Below are 24,406 nucleotides of genomic sequence, written 5' to 3' on the forward strand. Positions count from 1 at the left end.
AAACAAAACTTATACAATTTAAAAATTATAATACCATTTATCCACCTCTTAGAAACATAACATACAATGAAATTAAAATTGATGGGGTTGAAAATACCAAATTCTTTAGCATAATAATGGATAATAATTGTAATTGGAAAGCTCACGTTGAATCATTATGCAAACGTCTTAATAAGTTTGTTTTTGCAATAAGGAGAATAAAAAAAACTATATCGGAAAAAGCGGCTTTAACGGCTTACCATGCTTACGTGGAGTCTATAATTAGGTATGGTATCATAATATGGGGTATCTCAACAGTAAAAAATAGAGTCTTAATAGCGCAAAAAAAATGTTTGAGGGCTGCAGCGGGAAAAGAACCCCTTGAAAGCTGCAGACCCGTATTTAAAAAATATAACTTATTAACAATTGTTGAATTATACATATTTGAGTGCTGTATGTTTGTTCGTAAAAAATTTTAGCGAATTCAGTAAACAGGAAAACACTTCTCTTTTCCCATCCAGGGACCCCACCAAACTACAAGTACCTTGTTGTAGAACTACATTATTTCAGAGAAACTGTTTTTGTATGTGCATAAAAATCTATAATCACATCCCAAAAATAATAAGAGAGGTATCGTCAAATAGGAATTTCTCATCTAAATTGAAAATATACCTTAGTAAAAACTGCTTATATTCATTAGACGAATATTTTCAACTAAAAACTTGACTATATATTATATAATACTGCTAATAATCTTTTGTTAAATTGATATTATTGTTACTAATGATTTAGAAATGTATTTTATAAAATTTGCACGTCATAAATGTGGCAAACATGTACTTTATAATATTTATGTAACATCAATCTAACATGTTTATCCAAATAAAAACTTTGACTTTGACTTTGCCGTTTTTTTATAAAACATTTAAATTTATTTATAGATAATGCCTGAACAGTGGCTGGGACTTTATTATAGAAGTGTATACATTTACCCTTAAAGCTATTATGTATCTTATGAAGCCTACTAGAACTAGTTACAAGCAATCCCTTATTTCTAGTGTTATAATAATGAAAATTTGATGATGATTTGCGTTATAATCATAATATTTTTGGACCAAATTACCCTATACAGTCCGTGGAAGGTATCTTCTTATTATGCAAAAAAAAAATGGAATTCTTAAGAATTCCATTTTTTTTTTGATATTTTCGTATCGCACACGTGTATAATCTATGATTATGATTTGTAACCTACTTAAGGACGCGTTTACGAATCCGACAAAAAAATGATATTTTTCGGTAGAGTTTGTGATGAAATTAAACTAAGTCTAACAAAACTAAAAATTGCCACAAATAGATTACTTCTTTATCTCCAATTAGCGGGAAATGTTTGCTTTGAAATTTTGATATTTTATGTCGTAAAAGCGATTATCCGTTACCTCTTCACACAAAATTGACGAAATGGGGCTTCATTCAGGATCAGTTTTCTGCTGCCACTTACACAATTTTGGCTCTTAAAAATTATGTAAGGAAAGCAGATATAATATTTTCAAAAACACGGAAAATGAATTAATGAATATCTAATAAATAATCTCAGAAAAAATAAAAATGAATCATCTAAAATTCATATATATTTCTGATATGAGCTTTAAAGTGTGGTATTAAGGGTTATTTTATTTTGTCACTCCGTACGCATTGCACAGAAAGATCTATCGAAATAACCTCAGTCCGCACTCGGCCGCCGTCGTGGGTAGACTCTGTGTCGGTTGTAAGCAGCAGCTCGTACTCGGAAAGATCGCTGTACGACGAAGATATATATATATATACAAAAAATAAAATTAAATCTGTTAGTAACTAATACACTTCTCAATTTAAGGAAAATATTAATAGCATAATATTAAATCATAATATCATAACATTGGTAAGTAATCGGAAAATTTTTTCTTATAAGTAAACAATAGGTTTGAATAAATACTAGATAAGTCATAACTTTGACCTTTTAATCAAAATAAAATATATCCATAAGACATCAATAAATCAGCTATAAAACCCAATGATGTTCTATACACATATAAATAAATAAATTTAAATGTTTTATAAAAAAATGGCTCTGTCGTAAATCCTATTACTCCACTGCCGAATATCTAAATGATCGGACAGCCTGGGACTAGATTGTGATTATTTTATAGCGATAGAAATGACTGTACCATATTCTGTATTTTTATTGAAAAGATCGCAAAAAAAGAATGCTGGGAGAGTTTCTTGCGCCGCTTCTTCTCTTTCAGAGCGCCATTTGTTTCCGAAGCGGTTGTAGTATCTAGTAGTTATTAGAAATGACATCAAAAAGAATTCTAAAGGAATCATTTAAGAGAAAATAATTAATGCCTTTTACATAAAAACCTTACTTACCAACTTCTTTACATGGGTGTCATTTTCATGGTTTTTGGGGTCAACAATATCGAATATCGGGTCAAAATCGAAATTCAAGATTGCGACTATGAAATTTACCAACTTCTTATCATGGGTGTCATTTTCATGGATTTTGGGGTCAACAATAACGTATAGCGGGCCTAAATCGAAATCCATGATGGCGCCTATGAAATTTACAAAATTTTCTTCATGGGTGTCATTTACATCGTCAAAATTAGAATTCATTCATAAACTTAAATTATCTTATAAAAGGCCTGTCTAACAATATCCCACATGCTAAATTAATTCTTCATTCCCTAAATATAGAAATATTTACGTTTCGACTTTTCACTCACAATATGTACAAAACACATTCCGTTACCAATCTAATTAAAAAATCTCAAAATTTGATTTTGAAAGACCTATTTAATTGTTCTCTGCACCCTCGATAACCTCGGATACGATACCCATATTGTTGAAATCATAATTTTTCGCGGCGGCCATCTTGGATTAAAAAAAACTGCGTTTACTGCACACGACGTTATGCGACAGAATTGCCATCTATAATTCTAATATTTAACTACTAAACGAATACATCAACCAATTATCAAAAATACATAGGTATTAAAAAAATGAAATTCAAACTTGCTAAAGTATCAAATTCATTTGATTCCCGCAATTAACTTTAAGTACGTGTATGTGTTTGAGGGGTGTCAGTGTAGTAGTGCGATTCGATACCTCTCTGTTTTGAGAACGCGTCCTTAAGGTGCACTGGTTGCACAGGCATTAAATTACATAAGTTATTCATTTTGTACCTACTATTGTGAGATACTCACCAGTGGGAGACTCCTTTGCACAGGATGCCGGCTAGATTATGGGTACCACAACGGCGCCTATTTCTGCCGTGAAGCCGTAATGTTTAAGTATTACTGTCTTTCGGTCTGAAGGGCGCCGTAGCTAGTGAAATTACCGGGCAAATGAGACTTGACATCTTATGTCTCAACGTGACAAGCGCAATTGTAGCGCGGCTCAGAATTTTTGGGTTTTTTTAAGAATCCTGAGCGGCACTGCATTGTAATGGGCAGAGCGTATCAATTACGATTAGCTGAACGTCCTGCTTATATTTTTTGTAACGAACGCATTTCAGAAAAATCCCATCTGAAGACAACTACAGAATACTATATTTTGATTGTTGCGAATTGCACTTGGCCAGTTCTTAATCTACGCAACTTGATAAAAGTATGTAATTTAATAAGAAATTACATATGGAGATATTATCACATACCGTGATTACAAAATAAGTATCCAATTAATTATATGTTTATTGCGACTGTATAACGTGGGTGTGGTGTGATGATTGCGTGTTAATACATAACAATGTGATGAACTTTAATTTTGGTCATATCTGTATAGTTTAAACAGATAAATGCGCCACTCGAAAGTGTAATATATTATTTGCCTCTCTTATCACGTGACGCATGGTTCGAACTTCGAAGTGACGGCGTCATAAGTTCTATAATAAGATTCCCCAATCGCCGTAAGTTTGTCTTGGTTCCGCTGTCACGAGTACTAAATAATATGAATTACTTTAATCTATTTTTATTGAAGTGAAACTTCTTTCTGAGGATAAAATTTTTACCTGTGAAACGCAATAATAATAATATGAGCGCCACGAAGACATGCAGCGTTTTTGTCGAAGAAGAGGGAGACAGCGGTTGAGACCGATGGAGCGAGAGTGAGATTGGGCGAACGTAGCATGAAGCACATAGCCACGGAGCGAAAGTAGGGAGAAACCAAGTGAGAAAATTCGAGAGAGTGAGTGAGACAGAGCGAACGTCGCATCACGCACAGTGTCGTGGACCGAGTGGTGGGAGAGAGCTAGTGAGAAAGATAGGGCGCGAGTAAGGGAGATCGAAAAAATACACGCTATTGGTGAATGTATGCGTTTAGAAGTTAAATAGAGCTTTAGATGGAAATTCAGTCGCATAACGTCTTGTGCAGTAGACGCAGATTTTTTTTAAATGCAAGATGGCCGCCACGCAAAATTATGATTTCAACAATATGGATATCGTATCCGACGTTCTCAAGGGAGAAGAGAACGAATTTGGGATCATTTTTGATATCCAAGATGGTCGCTGCGCAATATTATGATTTCAACATTATGGATATCGTATCCGAGGTTCTCGAGAGTGCAGAGAACAAATTTGAAATCATTTTTTAAATGTAAAATGGTCGCCGCGCAAAATAATGATTTCAACAATATGGATATCGGATCAGACAGAGTTTTTTTTTTTATGGAATACGCTCGTTTGTCCTCCACAAACGAGCGTACGGGTCACCTGGTGTTAAGTGATCACTGCCGCCCACATTCTCTTGCAACACCAGAGGAATCACAAGAGCGTTGCCGGCCGGTTCTCGAGGGAAGAGGTTCTCGTGCAGAGACTGAATGTGGGATCATTTTTGAAATCCAATATGGCTGCTGCGCAAAATTATTTAATTTTAATCAGGAACATTTCAGAAGTTTCACAATAACCTTGTGTGACTTGTACACACACACATACTTTTAAGCCTTCAATAACTCTGACAATATTACTTCAGTGGATACTGATATTTTCATCTCACTGCTCTTGGCAAAGGCCTCCGCCATATATATTTCTTTTAGACTTTTGAAACTAGGCTAGCCATAAATATTATGACAATAGTTAAAGAAAATATTTTTTGAATGATTAAAACGAGTTTAACGTTAATTATGGTATAAATTTAAATAATTTCCCGCCATTTCACATATTTTTTTCGAGATTAATCATAAATCAGCCCTAACATAATATTTATTTCCTTTATTTTACATTTACATAATACTAGTGGTCCCGACCGACGTCTACCTGTAGGTGCACACGTCTTAAATTTGAAAAATAGGTTAAGTCATTAGGAGGAGTTCACTAACATGAGCAGGAGAATTATATTATATGGACGGAATTGAGAATCTAAACCAATCTCAAATTCACTGGAACACACAAAAAAACCATCATAATCGATCCAGTCGTTAGGAGGAGTTCACTAACACGAGCAGGAGAATTATATTACATGGACGGAATTGAGAAACTAAACCAATCTCAAATTTACTGTAACACATAAAAAACATCAAAATCGGTCCGGCCGTTTAAAAGGTAGTTCAATTGTGAATATAAACTATTCTCGAATCAACCTGAAGACACACAGAAAGTTGCATTTAAATCGTTCAAGCCGTTTAGGAGGAGTTCAGTTACAAAAGAAATATATATATATATTACTAGCTGACCCAGCAAACGTCGCATTGCCATATATCATATTTAAAATTCTCCGATTCCGATTCTCAGACCTACCAAATATATCGTACTACAATTATTGTATTCGATTGCCATCTTGCAACCCTATATCGGTTTTGTGGATGGAACAGAATATAAAAATCGCGATACAAAAATACTTGTAGATCGGTATCTTTATACACTGTGTGGTGGGCTCTGCGGGCGACCTCGCCATTCTTATAACAGGACCATTTGAGAGCGTCTTATGTAGCCTCATGAGATCTGCTTTTAAGATTCTTGAAGAATGGTGTGCGCTACACAAACTTACAGCTAATCCGTCAAAGACGGAGCTAATACTATTCACAAACAAACGCAGCCTTGGTAATCTTACATTACCAAAGCTGTTCAACACCGAACTAAGCCTTACTAAAGAAGTTAAATACCTAGGGGTCATACTGGATAGTAGGTTGCTTTGGAACAAACACCTTGAACACAAGCTGGAAAAAGCGTGCATCATCTTTTGGTAGTGCAGAAGACTCATAGGCAAAACCTGGGGTCTTGCTCTAAAGATAAGCAGATGGCTCTATACAGCAGTCATCAGACCAATTATCTCCTACGGAGCAATAGCTTGGTGGCCCAGGACAGAGCTTGTGACAGTACAAACCAAGCTGCAGCGTTTCCAGCGGCTGGCTTGCACAGCCATAACAGGATGCATGCGCACCACGCCTACTTCAGCCCTTAAAACTATTCTAGGGCTAACACCACTTGACATACACTTTCAACAAGAAGTGACAATGGCGTCTCTACGTCTAAAGCTGTTAGGTGTATGGAATAATGAAGACTGCCTTACAGATAATCTCTGGAATAGGGTAACAAAGGACTATCCACTCTGTGAGGCACCATGCGATAAGATATCTAAAACACATGCTTTTCATAAAACTATCACATGCAGCTATGTGAGAAAGATGCTGACAAGTCAGGTGTAAATGAATTAAGAATTTACACAGACGGCTCGAAAATGGCTACTGGAACTGGTGCCAGCATCTTCTCACAGGAACTGAACATACACACTTCCATACCCTTGGGCACACACAGCTCCATCTTCCAATGTGAGTGCGTAGCCATCAAGGAAGCCGCCAGCGCAATATTAAGAAGGAAAATACGTGGCCACAGAATCAGAATTCTTTCTGACAGTATGGCGGTACTAACAGCGCTGATGGGCACCGCCTACAACTCAGCGCTAATACACGAGTGTCACCAAACCCTGGAACAAGTTGCCTCTTATAACCGGGTAACTCTGCAATGGATCAAGGGACATAGTGGTTCTTTGGGATGCAGCGGATGAGCTTGCAAGGCGGGCATCGGCAAATCTAGTGACTGGTCCATTGCCACTTCTGCCACTGCCCTTCAGCCAAATGCGCTCATGGATACGCTCTCTCACCAATGACCTACACAACACCCGATGGATGAATGTCTCAAGCTGTAGACAGTCGATAGAGGCGATACCTGCACTGTCACCCATACTGACACGTAGACTTATCAGCCTCAACAGACATGACATCCGTATAATAGTGGGCACCCTAACTGGTCACACATCACTCAACAAACACCTTTTCACAATCGGCGTAACGGACAGTCCTAAGTGCAGAGGCTGTCTGGCCGAGGACGAAACGGTCGCTCACGTAATCCTGTGCGGGGGTGGCCAACCAACGGGCAAAAACCTTAACCAATACGAGGTCGCTCCAGGAAGTCTGCGAACACCCCAGCAATGTTACGAACTTCTGGAAGGAGCTGGGCTGGTTGGAGTAATAGGCCATTACTGCACGCAAAATGGACCCATGCTAGTGGTTTGATTGCGGAAACAGAAGCGGAGAAAAACCATATACTTGTAGATCGTAGAAGGGTAAAAATTTGAATTTGTATGTATTTTTCAATGCTGAATCATAATATAATAAAAATAAAAAAATTGTAGAAAAATTAAAAAAAAAATTTGGGGTGGACTAACCTTAACATTTAGGGGGATGAAAAATAGATGTTGTCCGATTCTCCACCCTAGCCGATATGCACGCTAAGATTCACGAAAATCGGTCGAGCCGTTTTGGAGGAGTTCAATTACGTACACCGTTGCACGAGAATTTTATATATTAGATTATGGAAGAAATCAAAGAGTGAAAGTATATGGTTATAAAAATGTTATAATTTATGCTGAAATAGCAATAAAAGTGTTTACGTATTTTATTTATTAGCTTATAACATTTTGTATAATAAAGTCACGCCCATTAAACATAGATTACGCGAGTTTGTTGACATTGAATATAAAGTATTTTATCAAACACTAAATCAACGTACCCCAGCTATGATCGGTATTTTAAAAGACGTCTCAATACATTTTTTTTATCACAATAAGGGACAAGACGAGCAGGACGTTCAGCTGATGGTAGTTGTAATGCCCTGCCCACTACAATGCAGCGCCGCTCAGGATTTTTGTAAAACCCAAAGAGTGGGAAAAATTCTGAGTGGCACTACAACTGCGCTCGTTACCTTGAGACATAAGATGTTAAGTCTCATTTGCCCCGTAATTTCACTAGCTACGGCGCCCCTCAGACCGAAATACAGTAATGTTTACACATTACTACTTCACGACAGATATAGGCGTCGTTGTGATACTCATAATCTAGCCGGCATCCTGTGCAAAGGAGCCTCCCACTGGTTCCGTAATCCCGTGCATGTGAATAATTTGTGCACTGTCACGAAGACAGCGATAACAAAATAATTCAAGTAGTAGTGGCATCACAGATTCTTGTATTAAACGGATAATTTCAAAAGTCGAAGGACACTTGTGGTGACGCAGGGAGGAGTTGATCTCCTTTTTGTTCGGGCTATATTTCCTCAGTCGTCGCTATAGTGGACTTAGGATTAAACACGCGCACGCGCTCAACTTTGATGCTAGATAACTCATAGCAAAGTCTATATCTATGCTGTATAGATCTTAGCCAGAGCAACCTACGGAATAGTCTTAAGTAATTCGACTACGGCGTAGCAGAAACCATACGACATCGAAAGAATTGTACTCCGCTGTTCACCCTGAGGACTAAGGCCCTCAGACTTAGGTCTCAAATGCAGTCTCTTATCATGTATGTTTTGTTTCTTTTACAAATAAAGACTTCAAGAGTATGGACCATTACCATGGATGAAATGTCCCATGCGCTTGTGATTTCACCGGTACCCGAACTCTTTAAAGCAGAACTCATTATAAGTGGATCACCTGGTGTTAAGTGATCACCGCCACCTACTTTCTCTCTGACATGGCTTAGGCTATTTATTATAAAAATAATAGTGTTATTGTGCGATATTACATATTTTGTAATGAATTTCTTACGCTCGTTTTTTAACCGACTTCAAAAAAGGGAGAGGTTCTCAATTCGTCGGTATGTTTTTTTGTTTGTAAGTTTGTTACCTCAAAACTTTCGACTGGGTGAACCGATTTTGATAATTATTTTTTTATTTCAAAGCTGGTGCTTCCCGTGTGGTCTCAATGTAATGGTCCAAATCTGACATTGGGATCCACGAGAAAACCATAAAAATAATTACTTAAATTTGCTATACGTTCATGGGCATCAATACGAATAAGTCAATATTGCGCCAACCGATTTCGATGATTCTTTTTTTATTGAAAAGGATATACTTTCATGATAGTTTGGTTGGGTTCTGCGTACGGAATCCATGAAAAAGTAACGGAACTCTTCAATTCTTAGGAGCAAATTAACGATACTCGGCCAAATCTTTTTATGCTATTAGGATATGTAATTCATTTACCATAACTTAGTTATGGTCAAATAATTGTCGTATTCGAATATGATGATCAATGGAACTCCTTAACGACTACAGTAAGGGTGCGACCTGTGGCAGAATTTCTGTCTGTAATCAAATTGCAAATTGCAAAAAAAAATCAGTATATTTAGACAAATTATTTGTTAGTGTACTTCAAATTCACTAAAAATAAAAAAAAATAACAATAAAAAGAACCGACTTCAAAAATACTATCCAAAACAATAGATATAATATGCACTAAAAAGTATAAAAATAATTGCGTATTTTTATACAATCTAATTAATTAATCTAATTCAAGTTACAATTATTGTAATTTTTGGAGTCGGTGTCATCTAAGATGGGTTTGTAACTTTATACATAGTTATAGGTGAGATGTGCTTGAGTCGTGAGGAGGCGAGAGCGAGTCGCGGCGGAATGACACCGATTAAACACCGGCAACGCTCCTGTGATTCCTCTGGTGTTGCAAGAGAATTTGGCCGGTGGTGATCCCGTACACTCATTTGTCCTCCTTTTCCATTTATTTATATTCCACTCTCGATAGGAATTGCTTATTTCCTGGTGAACGTGATAGATTATATCTACCAAGGTATAATTTAGTTACCTTTATCCACCGATCAGCTCTTGTGTCGTAAGTCTCAATGAAAGCTGTAGGCGAACCACCGCTCCAACCGCCGATAGCAAAAAGTACCTGTTAAAATATTTAAAAAAAATTAGTGGACGACCTCGTCGTCCCTATCCCTCAAATATGTGAGACTGGGGCATGGTATGGTATGGTAAAGGGGTTCCTGTTTACGCAATTAGATCAGTTAGTTGAGTCCATTTTGCGTGCAGTGTTGGCCAGTCATTCCAACTAGCCCAACTCCTTCCAGAAGTTCAGAACACTCCTGGGGTGTTCGCAGACTTCTGGGAACGACTTCGTATTCATTAAGGTTTGCCCGTTGCTTAGCCACCCCTGCACATTCCAGGATTACGTGAGTGACCATTCCTCGACCAGACAGTCTCTGCACTTAAGATTGTCCGTTACGCCGATGGTGAAAAGTTGATTGTTTAATGATGTGTAATCCGTTAGGGTGCCATGATTCGACGGGGGCAATAGATGACTCATATGGAATCTAAACAGAACAAGTGATACTTTTGGTACAAGGACCTGTTTAAGTGAATAAATCGTTAAGCTTGATTTATTTATTTGCAAAAGGCTTACCAACTAGATATTTTTTTATTAATAACTGCCATCAGTCGGTAGCGATTATAATTAGTACCTAATGTTTAGTGCAGGGGTTCGGGTAGTGAAGCCCGTCGCTTCGACCAGCCTTTATTCTGATGAAACTTTCATTCTATTTAGTCTTTTCAGCGACTCCCTTCTCTCTTTAATAGCGAAGGGATTTGGCTGAATGGCTACTTTTTCGGCACAGCGTCTTGTATTTTTTAATTCCTCCTTTATGATAGGCATGTCCAAAATAATAATGATATATCGCGTCACTGCGAGCAAACCAGGTTGCAATTGTCCACAAGATAACGTTTTGTGCTCTTTGCAGACATTATTACATATTTATTTGGGAAACTTCTACAACTTAACGACATAATTAGTAAACAAACCTCATGTGGAACTCTGGGTCGAGCAATCTCCGGTGTGGCGACCTCACCATCTCTCTGGGCGATCATCTCCAGGTCATATAGAAACTTCAAGGTCTCTATGATGATGGGCCGAGAGTTCTCATTACCGGTCACGTACGGATGATCTTTGACGTTCTCCAAGAAGAACTGTAAAGAATTATAAAATTGATTATGAAAGTAGCATGCCGAAAAAATTTGGTCCTATAAAAATTTGTTTGAAAGCAGTAAACGTCTTTGTCGAAGGCTAAAAGAAAATGTTGCTCATTCTATAATTGGAAAACACAAAATGTGTTCAACACGAAAGTTGCAGATTTGTCTAAAGGAGGATGGCGAGAATGCATGTATTTTGGGACTCACTGAAATAAGTGGCGTACATCATGGAAACTTGGAAAGAATTGTAGAAGGTAAAAAAACTAAGAAAAAAGCAAATCGTTAGTAAGTCTAAAAAAAAGTGGGAGAAAAAAGATATACTTGCCTAAAAGTAAAATATAACCTAAAATTATTAATCAATATCTATTGTTCAATCAACAATTTATATCTTATGTGTGTGTCTAACTACTGTCTGCTTAAAGGTAATATAATATTTAAGTGGAAGGTTGGCCAGCAGCCTGCGCCGTTGCAGTAGCCGATGTGATACTGCAGGGTATGGATATTTTTATACCAAGCTCTGTAGTACCGATCGGTGACAGATCACAGCCCTGGTTCGATGCGTCAGTTAAAGCAGCATCTGACTGCAAAAAACAGGCGTATCGAACTTGAGTTGCGGCGCTGGGCACAAAGGATCCGAACTGCAAAGTTCTTAAGAGGAAATATAATCGTGCCTCCAGATTTTTTAAGCGGCAAATCGCCCGTGCGAAGTCTAAGCTCGTCGTCAAAATCGGCGAGCAGCTTTCCAGTTACCCGACCGGAACACGCAAGTTCTGGTCGTTGTCGAAAGCTGCTCTTGGTAACTTCAACCAGCCATCCATACCGCCGTTGCACATGAGGAATGACACCCTGGCCCATACGGCAAAAGAGAAAGCCGAGCTCCTGTGCGCTCTTTTCGCCTCCAACTCGACTCTTGACGACAACGGAAAAACACTGCCGACCATCCCGCGGTGTCAGAGCTCTATGCCTGAAGTACAGAAGTCGAGCGGGCCGGATGGCATTTCTCCAATCGTGCTTAGAACGTGTGCCCCTGAGTTGACGCCGGTGCTAACGCGTTTATTCCGGCACTCTTATTCCAAAGGCGTAGTCCCTGACTCATGAAGTCAGCCCTTGTCCATCCGATCCAAAAAAAAGGAGACAGTTCGGATCCGGCGAACTACAGGCCTATTGCTATCACCTCCCTGCTCTCTAAAATCATGGAGAGCATAATTAGCCGCCAGCTTTTAGTATACCTAGAGGGTCACCAGTTGATCAACGACCGACAGTACGGCTTTCGCCATGGACGGTCGGCAGGCGATCTTCTGGTATACCTAACACATAGATGGGCGGCGGCTATTGAAAGCAAAGGGGAAGGCCTGGCAGTTAGCCTGAATATAGCGAAGGCCTTTGATCGTGTATGGCACAAGGCGCTCCTCGCAAAACTTCCATCATTTGGGCTTCCCGAGAGTTTGTGCAAGTGGACCTCCAGCTTCCTCACTAGGCGTAGCATACAGGTCGTTGTCGACGGATATTGCTCGAACCCGAAGCCCGTGAATGCTGGAGTGCCCCAAGGCTGTGTGCTATCTCCTACGCTGTTTCTTCTGCATATCAATGATATGTTGGACACCTCCAACATACATTGCAATGCGGACGATAGCACTGGTGATGCCGTATACACGGGCCATGCAGGTCTCTCTCGGGAAATCGTCGACCAGTGCCGGGAGAAACTTGTGTCTTCTATCGAGTCCTCTCTCGAGAAGGTCGCGGAATGGGGTAAATTGAACCTTGTGCAATTTAACCCCCAGAAGACTCAAGTTTGCGCGTTTACCACTAAAAAAACCCCATTTGTCGTATCACCGCTCTTCGAGAATACTTCTCTTAAACCCGGCTTAGTATCGGAATACTGGGTCTCGAAATCTCGAGCGATTGCCAATTCCGTGGCCATCTGGAGGGCAAAGCCAAATTGGCTTCGAAGAAGCTGGGCGTCATCAATAGAACACGGCAATACTTCAAGCCGGCCCACATTCTAGCGCTCTACAAAGCGCAGGTCCGGACACACATGGAGTATTGCTGTCATCTCTGGTCTGGCGCACCCCAGTATCTGCTCGATCCATTTGACCGCGTGCAACGTAGAGCAGCTCGAATTGTCGGGGACTCAGTGCTCTGTGAACGGCTGGATCTCTTGGCGTTGCGTAGAGACGTCGCTTCATTGTGTGTCTTCTACCGCATTTATCACGGGGAGTGTTCCGAAGAGCTGTTTAACCTGATTCCTGCCGCCGAATTCCACCTTCGTACGACACGCCACAACTTAGGATTTCATCCCCACCATCTGGATGTGTGGCGGTCCTCCACAGTGCGGTTTTCAAGGAGCTTTCTCCCTCGTACTACAAAGCTATGGAATGAGCTTCCTTGTGCGGTGTTTCCGGGACAATACGACATGGGTACCTTCAAAAAAAGCGCGTACACCTTCCTTAAAGGCTGGCAACGCTCTTGTGATTCCTCTGGTGTTGCAAGAGAATGTGGGCGGCGGTGATCACTTAACACCAGGTGACCCGTACGCTCGTTTGTCCTCCTATTCCATAATAAAAAAAAAATTGAGGATTCACAATTCATTCTTTTTTCAAGCAGGTATCGTATCTTTTAAAGATACTTACCTACTGATTTTTAGTATCAAAAACGATAAAAATCTTATTGAATCTTATTGTAATTCACAATTATTGTGAATTACTACTGAATTACTTATTTGAGTAGGTTATATATAGTAGTTAGTTATATGGTTATTTTATATTTAGATGTGTAGTTATTAAACTTAAATGGTGTCGGAACATCCATATAAAAAATGACTGTCATGTCAAAAAAATGTAGATGTCAATAATCAATTATTGCGCAAAACGTTCCGTTAGTACAAGATGATCTATTTTTTATAAAATTTTAATAATTTATTTCTTTTGACTCCCATATCTTAGCGCATCAATAATTTTTGTATAAACATGTTATAAACTTATGTTTATAATTAATATAAACTTGTACTTGTACGATGCTTCCTTAATTTTTAAATTATGTGGGTCCATTCTCGCCATCCTCCTCTCAGAGGTGTCAGTCCCGATGATATTTAAAAGAAAACGGACACGAAAGAAATGGAAATGCCCTGATAAGGTTCTAAGGGTATTGACGTTTAATGGATTTAGTTTTTATACAGCAGTTAAGATGTCACCGTAAATTGCGATTATGAAAAATCTAATTTTCAACTGGCTCAATTGGCTGTCCCTTAATATTTTTGATCCTTCAGGATTCTCCTTAAAGCTGTTGTTTGGATTTTTTTATGAAAATAAGGGACGAGACGAGCAGGACGTTCAGCTGATGGTAATTGATACGACCCGCCCATTACAATGCAGTGCCGCTCAGGATTATTTAAAAACCCAAAAATCCTAATTAACCCAAAAATCGGCACTACAACTGCGCTCGTCACCTTGAGACATAAGTTGTCAATACTCATTTGCCCAATAATTTCACTAGCTACGGCGCCCTTAAACCGAAACACAGTAATGCTTACACATAACTGCTTCACGGCAGAAATAAGCGACGTTGTGGTACCCATAATCTAGCTGGCATCCGGTGCAAACGAGCCTCCCACTGGTATATTGGCTTTCGAAAATGAATGGCGCTTTAACAGAAAATTCATGTCTTTCTAGACAGACATTGGCACCTTTTGTTTCGGACAAAATCTAACAACAAGGGAATTACTGAGCTGTGTTATCATAAGGTGTCTATTTGATTTGGAATAATAAAAAAATGTAGAACTAGCCTGCGTATCAAGTAATCCAAGTCGTATACTGCCCATAAGTTTGACTGTGTGCTGCCAGCGGGCGTCCGCTTCGTAATTAACCCATCGCAGTACTGCTTCCCACACGGCCTCCTCGCTCTTCACGTTTAGCTCGTCCTCGAGGATGATGCTGTTCAGCTCCTCGATTGGAAGGTGGAGGAACTCGTCGCTCTGCGTCGTGACGGTGACGAAGTATCGCAACAAGTATCTTCTAGCTTCGGCTTCCAATTTGTAGCAAAACACTCTTCTACATTACACATTAACAATTTGTCAAGTTTTGAAAGTGATAACCCTCACTTCTGAGATTAATTACACAAATAAAACTCAAAACAAAATTTTATGAACAATGCGGGAATCGAACCCGCGACCTCTCGCGTTCCGTGCGAGCGCTCTTTCCAACTGAGCCAACCGTTCGAGTGACGTATCTTTTATAAAATTACGACGGGTTCGAGTGCCGCATGGTTCATAAAATTTTGTTTTCAGTTTTATTTGTGTAATTATACATGTTATTTTAAGGAATTTTATGGGATAAGAAGGATGAAGAAGCATGCGGGTCATCTAACTGAGTAGTGGTGGTAATTAGTGATTATCACCGCCTGTGCTAGAGAAGACTTGTCGAACTTTTAGGTTATTGAACTTATTTTTTGAAGGGGCCCATATTGTATCATCCTGGAATCAGAGTGCAAGGCATCCGCAGTTTAGTTGTACGTGGAAAAAAGTTGGTTAAAAACCGCACTGTTGAGGAATGACACATTTGGATACCGATATTTATCTATGCATTGCACGTGATGAAAATGGTCCATGTGACAGTGACAGTATTATCGTAGTATAGCTCCATTAAATATTATATGGCTGTTATTTTATCCTCTAGTTGTTGTAAAGATCTAACCTGGCGAACATCATGATACCGAGACAGTTCTTCGGATTGAGCGAGCTGGTGAGGTGGTCACAGCATAGCTGCAGCACTCCGAGGAAGGCGAGGTAGTCGGCAGTCATCAGCAGCTCATGCACGTTGGTATCGGTCACGTCGATACGCCTCAGGTACGCATACTCTATCAGCAGCAGCAAGATCTCAGAGCGCACACCGGATATAAGAACATCGCTCTGCTCCCGTGAATGCAGGGTCGTCGTAAACAGAGCCCTGAATGGACAAGAGGTTTTAATGTACTGACACATTACTAGAAACCGGATTTTTTACTCCTTATCCAAGTTAATATTTGTGCTGTATAATAGTATATTGTGGAACTCAAGCGCAAGACCGTTTAACTTCGGTTTCGTAGGCAGTCGACAACATGTCGCAAGAATTACTCATACTATTTTGTATTACATATGCGAAGATTTATATATTATTTCCAATTCCATATTCATTTTTTAAACTTTTTTGACGTAAATTATAATTTTATTTATTAAATTAAACTATCAGACTCGTCAACCTCAATACAGTTTTGATATTTTTCGATTGGTTTCTTGTGTTATTGTTTTATTTATTTTAGCAATTTTATCTAAATTTGTGTGCGCCAAGTATAAATTGCGTGCGACAAGTAAAAGCTTTTTGCACTTACACTTTCACAAGTAAACAATTTTAAAATGGGCAAACGGCTCTTTTTCAACCGCAACAGCGAGGGCCAAGATACTACTTTTCCCGCATGTGTAGTACAAAAATAATACTTTAATTGTATTGTAGATGAACTACTGCAGAAATAGTAAACGAATAAAGCTAATTCTCGCAAAGCGTAAATCATAAAACGTCGCTTATTCATTTCAAGAGTTATAATGATACCGATGCCGGAGAAGTTTAAATTTATTGATTTTTATGTAAAGTGGAACTTGATTCCATTCCTATGATAATAAATCAGCTTTTTAATACAATAAATAAGATACAATCGAGTAATTTTAGAATCTAGCCTATCTCATTAACTGAGGCCAAACAGTACGTTCATGGCATTTGGGTATGTGCACACTCACATTTTGTCGCCCATCGGCCTATATTTATTATGATTATTATATTATGAAATTTTCAAAATACTTGACCAACATTACAAAGATTGGGAAGAAATGAAATCATTCACCAGGTATATTGGCACCAACCGGCACCAACCGTTATATTACTTCAATGCAGAACCAAAATATATAAGTGAAGCAAGAACAAAAATAATTGCAGATATCAAACAGTATTTACCAATGTTGTATAGGTAAATAATGTCCGATAGTGTATCACATGAAATAAATATAAATGAGTTCGAAAGAGTCGTTGAATTGTCACTTGTCATTGCCAAGGATTCAGTAATAACCGCTTATCTTCGCAACTTAAAATATTTACATAAATATATTTGCAAAACTGTTTTGCTAACTGGATCGCATTAAACGTTGTTATGATAATAAATTCCGGCTTGATAACCTCTCTGAGAACAGCAAGCAACACACGTTGCATAATATAGTTAATTAGTTATCATTTTACGACAAAATTACAAACATTTACAAGCATTGCAATTAAAAAAATCAATAGCATAAACCCCGTCTTAGATTTTGCTTTACACAGCATGAACGTAGGATACTATGGGGGTACTCTTTTTTTCCAATCTTTTTTTATTTCCGGAAAATCGATATTTATATGTACTCACTACTTAATGCACACACCTTTAGATATAGTACAGGACTTTTTTAACACCTTGTTTAATACGTATTTATCAATAATAATTTACTAGGAAAGGAACTTCGTTCTAACCTAGTGTTCCGCGAGGCTCACACATATTAATCCTATGAATAACGTTGTACGCTTTAAGCCAATTAAGTCAATAATTGTGCATTTTGAACGCTTTTTCTTAGTCGAATAGAGGTAACTACTCCAATCTCATTAAATATAAATGTAAAATGAACAGCGCACCCAAAGAATAAATCGCTGTCAGCAATATTATTCTATTGATTAGTTAATGTGTTAACAAGGGCTACCAACGTCATGGAGCCATTAATATCCCAATGAATAATTATATGTACATAACTGCTGTTATTTATTACTGTGTTGGTAATGTTATTTCATATAATTATCACTTCAGCCCCTAGATGGTTATAAATAACTAAAATAGCATATATATTCAGCTCTTTAGTTATATTAACTTTAATTTGACACGTGTAAGTTAGCACTAAAGCAGTGCTAACATTTGCATTAAGACGGTTGGCTTTCGTGCCATATATAAGCTAGAGTACCAGGTTCGAGTATTTCTCTCTCCATTTACGCCTCTCTCCCTTCAAGAGAAGGTCGCCTTCGATGAAGGCTTAGTGGGCACTTGCCCAAAGCCAACCTCAGGTGGTGTGCATGAGCATTCACCACCTTCCTCCCGTCGTTATCCCGGAGGGTAGCCCATTCCCTTTGTCTGGGCGCAAAAAAAATAGTTCGAGTTATCATTACTTATTGTGCATTCTAAGTGGAAACTCTGCCCAAATACAATGCTTATAAGAATTGTGTGTATGTAAATTACCACCCCCTTCTACACTTTACATAGTAAAAGTATGCTAACAGGAAGTAGGGACTGCAGGCCGAGAGTATGGCGCGATGCACAGGGAAGGCGGCTCCGTCGTCCGCGCGCACGATGGCGTCACACAGCAGCCGACACTCTCTTAGCCGGTGCAGCGCCTGCATGGCGGCCACAGACATGCATCGTCCTGTCTCTCGACCCGCCGTTTGCTAAACAACACACACAACTGCTTACAAATATAATAGAACCACTTTTATTATCGAAAGTGGACTTCTTATTAATAATTAACCCGTGTTTTGATCGGGACTATACCATTACAACCATTCATGGTACAAAAAAAGTTAAAACTAATAGTTGTAGGGAATTTTAAAATTCTGTACAATATTTAAAATAACATCCAAAGGAATTGAGATATTTGCAAATAATATGCAATAAATCCATTTTTCTGATCTCAAATTTTATTAGACATACGCGTCTAATAAAATTCCTTAAGCCTACCTTATAAGTAGGTTTTGAGACGACTTTTAAAATGTCAAAATACAAGTTTATACGAATATTCATCTGATTATTTACAGTAGATTTTTTTCTCATTAGATTTTTACCTAATTTGACTAAGATGACTAAACAATTTGTTATAATTGATAACCCTCACTTCTGGGATTGATTACACAAATAAAATTTATAAACGATGCGGGACTCGAAGGTGGGGCCAACGTACACTATTCATCAACGATACGTCACTCAAACGGTTGGCTCAGTTGGAAGAGCGCTCGCGCTGAACGCGATTGGTCGCGGGTTCGAGTCCCGCATCGTTCACAATTTTTTTTTGTAAGATGACTAAATTTTAAATAAAGAATGTACAGACAATAGTCTTACAATATACTAGCGTAACACCTATACTATAAAAACGAGAGAGATAGAAGAACTAACTCAACGGATATACAGCAAGATAGAAAAGGTAAGCGAATCTATTGTTACTGTAACCGATTTTAGTTCATAGGTCGTAAACATTCAGTCACGCTTGGCATTAAGGGCTTCACACACGGCAACTATAATGTATATTAATGTACATTACATTCCGGAATGTATAGTTTCAAATTATCTTAATGTATCACACACACATCAGGTAATATAGTAAACCTTTCCTTTCATTCCATTGGTATACAGCCCGACTTTGCGTTGAGATTTTTAAAAATCGAAATATAAATGTATATATTTTTCGCATCAATCTGTATCTTAAGATATGAAGATATGAAAATGTACATTATACTATTGGGTGTGTTATTCTATTGATTTCTATGTAAAGATTTAATAAGATGTAGGTATAGTGCTGTAATGTACGTCTTTATATTATAGCTACCGTGTGTGAAGAGCCTTAGCTCATTAGTATTTTGAATATTAAACCACACTAATGCACACATTGACAAATCAAAATTGATCTCGCATTATCAAGCTCGTCAGGTCGTCTTTACGTTAGTATATTCTAAGTCTTTAGTACAGGCCCACGCTTACGATAATGTTGAATCATTGTAGCGTTGAGGGCGTTTTAAGTAGGTACTGATACGTGCTTAAGTCACCCATCTATATGAAATCCCCGCCTATTATAGACCATTCCATAATTTGGTTTTACGCGGAAGAAAGCTCCTTGAAAACTGCACTGTTGATGAAGGCCACACCCCCACCCCTTTTATACATGCGGAATTTTAAAAGACCAAAGTTAATACACCACAAGTTAGGATATCATCCCCACCATCTGGGTGTGTGGCGGTCCTCCACAATGCGATTTTCAAGGATTCACGTACTACAAAGCTGTGGAATGAACTTCCTGGTGCGGTGTTTACGGGACGATACGACATGGGAACCTTTAAAAAAAGCGCGTACACCTTCCTTAAAGGCCGACAACGCTCCTGTACATCCTCTGGGGTTGCAAGAGAATGTGAGCGGCGGTGATCACTTAACACCAGGTGACCCGTACGCTCGTTTGTCCTCTTTTTCCATAAAAATATAAACATATACATAAAAATAAATAAACAAGTACTCAGGTAATACTTCTAAACTCAACCTAAACCATTTCATTGTTAGTTCCTATGAAAAATCTCATATATTCCAAAGATCGCTGAGTTTAATATCTCGATCCTTTATTACAGACCGTCTTTTTATTAAATTAAATTTGAAGCCAACTGACGAAAATCAACCAAATTGTCCCGCGCTTTTAAAATTTTTTCTTAGGTAGAGAAATTTCCATGACAACAGTTATGTTTATGTTATGGAATACATCAACAACATTAATTAACTTATTATTTAAATTGGCCACTAGAAAAGCTCTTATTAATATTAAAATAAGCACAATATTGTATTATTTAAATTCCAAATGATTTATTTCCAATCAAGTCCACCTTTTCCCTAGGGATGTATTTCCTACAAGTCGTTCTGTTGTATAATCACTCAACAGGCTACTGGAATAATGTTATTCCTTTCTTAAGCATCATTCTATGAACTGGTAAATATTTTTTGCCAACTTACAGTATGGTTCGGGTCGTTGTCCATGTTAACCCCAGACTCAACGCATATTTAACTTTGGGGCGTATGTTCAACGTTTGTAAAAAAAAAACTTCGAAAACGCGTCGCGAAATCACTCGAAAATATCGGCTAGGACTCGTATCAATCGGGATTTAGCTTCGCGATTATGTAAAAAATATCGTAAATATTGTAAAAATAGTTAAAATCATGTCATTTGATAAAACATTTTAGGTTAGCAAAAAAATATATGAATGACAATTACGTCAGACCTTTTTCGTCCATATGACTTTTGCGCACAGCAAGATTCTCATTTCAGTGGTTGCCCCGCTGATATTGAAAAATTCTATATTGTTTATTATCTATGTAAGGCATATGAGTCTAGCTTTCTAAGGAGTCCTAACATTTAATTTTCCTAAGTGAAGCTAAGATTTTAAACTGTTAAAATTATAGATATCTGAAGTGAAGAACGGTTAAAATTAAAAAAAAATAGACATAAAGAGTACCACGTACCGTGAGTTATTCGAGTACCACAAAATCTATCAATATAGCCTCATAAAAGTTCAGTGATTTAAAATTTATACACAGTACGGTTTGACATTTATTTTTTGCCAAATAAATGTCAAACTGTACTAGAGGGAGATGTCGATTAACTTCATGGTAAATATTCACCAATCATTTGAAATATTTAACTAATAAAAAATTATTACACAAAACCCCATTGTTAAAAGTTACGAGCAGAGCTGTTGGGGTTCGTAGTTCAAAGCAGAAAATATTCCGTTATAATAATTTATTTACTATTCTCTTAAAATTCCTATTCTTGGAAATATCGCAACTAACTATCACTAATGCACGAGATAAAGTTAGGAGTACCTCAGGGTGCTCCCCTGGGACCAGTACTGTATATCATTGTCACAGTAGACTTACCACCCTTTGACGAAGTTACCACAAGTGACTAGAGCTATATAATAATATGCAGATGACACACGTACGTATAATATGTACGTTTATTCTCGTACAGGTGAAGGAAACCCAACATGCGCTGGGCTCACACATGGGATTGAATCCAGGGCATACTCATGTAAAATAGGCGATATCACAATGGAATTGTGGTTAAATTGCCCGTGAATATTCTATACATAAATAGCCTAGTCACCTGAAGCGAAGGCTTCGTAGAAGAGTTTCTCATAGTTGTTAATTTTCAGGTACAGAACCATGAAAACGTAGGATGTCACATGGAAAGGTCCTTTCGTGATACAATGTGACACGTGTTCGAAGTTGATTAACGCCATTACAATATAAGTTCAAGTGTTACAAATACAATAGAAGATTTATGTGTAGCACTCGACGGAAATAAAACCCATAACATAGATAAAATATAATATTTTTATTTTACATTTCATACACACATCGCAGAGTTAATCTTATATCTTTAAACGAGCAATTCTTGTATATATATATAATCTGAATCTCGGAAACGGCTCCAACTCTTTTCATAAAATTAAGTATGCAGGGGATTTCGGGGGTGATAAATCGATCTAGCTAGGTTTCAATTTAAAAAAAATGGTTTTATCCATGTTTGAATGAGAAACAGCTACAATAACATTAGAATACAAAGGTAAATTTCGCCACTATATACAAGACTATTATAGCTCAGATGGGACATTGGGTGATCCGGAAAGCAGAAGACCCCGGTTCGAATCCAGATGTCCTATTACTTTTTTTTTTTGTTCAAGTTTTGTACATTCTTAAAAATCCGAGCAAGGCTCGGTCGTCCGGATATTTAATACTTAAGTCAGAATTTCTTATATTATAGGAGACTTACTTTTGTGAGCGTTGCGAAATACCGCTTCAACGTACATATACATATATAGGAACAGTAGCTATTTAATAAAATTTCTATTTAAAATAAAAGTTTTATTAAATAGCACCTGGAAGTGGCATTCTCAACTGAATATATAGTTTTAGTTAGTTCCATAAAAAAATTGAAAACTAAAAATAATATCCTTAAATTTATATAATATATAAATTTATTTATACAAAAAAAAAATATATATAAAAAATCATATTTAGTTTAGTATGTAACCGAGCAGTCATTTGACATAAGTTTGAAAAAGTAACTACATTATTAAGGTGACAATGTATAATCCGGCTAAGTTTGAAAGCGAACAGTAGCTTAATACGAGTACGTAGTGGATTTCGGTTATCTCCGTTTTTTGCAAGATTATAGCCGTCATCTGTCAATCACTGCAATGACTGCACGTTTCATACAATTGCATACAAGCTTTTTAATAAATAAAGAATAATCTATACGGGAGATATATGGTAGCCAGTTTAACAGAGTTAACAATAACATTACAAAATATGTCAAAAATTTATTAAATTATAGAGAAACGAGGCTGAAGTAAATAGCTGGATGTGACAAACAAATAAAAGTACCGCGCATTAACGAGATCAACACATATTATAAGAATATAAAGAACGAAAAAAAATTCGAATATAAATTATTATTATTAACTTAGAAAAGTAGCTTATTATTACGTGATAAAAATACCATACACCATTGGAAATTATGTGTATAAGTAATGTTAATTATTATCACCATAATAAGAAAATAATTCATAATATATTTTAAATAATATCCAAATCCAGTTAATACTTCTCCCTAGCCAAAGAATATATAAATGTACAAGTACCCTAGCAGAGAAATGTCATATTTTCCACCAAATTTCGTTAATTTTTAGAAATCTTCATGAGTGCACAATTAACGTAAAAACGGCATTTTACAAAATATCTATGAATAATTATATCTATAATGTAGATCTAAAATTAAGTCCTTGTTCCAGCGCCGAGAAACTAGTAGAGCTACCGCACCGCCACCCACATTCTCTTGCAACACGGAGGAATCACAGGAGCGTTGCGGCCTTTAAGGAAATGTACGCGCTTCTTTTGAAGGTATCTATGTCGTATCGTCCTGGAAAGACCGCACATGGAAGCTCATTCTACAGCTTTGTAGTACGTGGAAGAAAGCTCTTTGAAACCCGCACTGTGGAGGACCGCCACACATGCAGATGGTGGGGATGATATCCTAATTTGTGGCATGTAGAAAAAAAGAATGAGTAAAAAAAACTAGAAGGTACGAGATATTGAGCAGCTAAAGGCGAGATTAGTTCCGATATATTTGCAACTAAGTACGAGAGCGACTATAAAATGACCACGCGAGCGTAATATCCAACGAGTAATATCTTTGATAGTTCTTCTCGCTGCGACGAAGTTACAAAGAATATCCTTGCTGGGAAGTGCGCACTTTTAATACCTATGTATGTCTTTATTACTCACACGGAATCAAAATC

At 37.6% G+C, this 24,406-nt stretch overlaps 2 protein-coding genes and 1 non-coding gene across 3 annotated transcripts in view; 1 reads left to right on the plus strand and 2 right to left on the minus strand.

Moving 5' to 3' along the window:
* Positions 1-21,346, minus strand: part of LOC126971769 (kelch-like protein 10) — a 33,742-nt gene extending 12,396 nt beyond the window's left edge. The window contains exons 1-6 of the mRNA XM_050818167.1: positions 21,060-21,346; positions 18,579-18,745; positions 15,953-16,204; positions 15,046-15,310; positions 11,097-11,261; positions 10,102-10,188 (exon numbers count right to left, since the gene is read on the minus strand). Coding sequence (XP_050674124.1) covers positions 10,102-10,188; positions 11,097-11,261; positions 15,046-15,310; positions 15,953-16,204; positions 18,579-18,745; positions 21,060-21,083 — 960 coding nt within the window. The 5' untranslated portion in view covers positions 21,084-21,346. The remainder of the gene's footprint in view (positions 1-10,101; positions 10,189-11,096; positions 11,262-15,045; positions 15,311-15,952; positions 16,205-18,578; positions 18,746-21,059) is intronic.
* Positions 13,290-24,406, minus strand: part of LOC126971782 (zinc finger protein 28-like) — a 140,310-nt gene continuing 129,193 nt past the window's right edge. The window contains exon 8 of the transcript XR_007730988.1: positions 13,290-13,527. The gene's annotated coding sequence lies outside the window, so the exon portion shown is untranslated. The remainder of the gene's footprint in view (positions 13,528-24,406) is intronic.
* On the plus strand, positions 19,280-19,352 carry Trnas-uga (transfer RNA serine (anticodon UGA)). Its single transcript has one exon. It is a non-coding gene; the product is annotated as a tRNA-Ser (tRNA).

Source organism: Leptidea sinapis, chromosome 24 (genome assembly GCF_905404315.1).
Source record: "Leptidea sinapis chromosome 24, ilLepSina1.1, whole genome shotgun sequence".
Lineage (NCBI taxonomy): Eukaryota > Metazoa > Arthropoda > Insecta > Lepidoptera > Pieridae > Leptidea > Leptidea sinapis.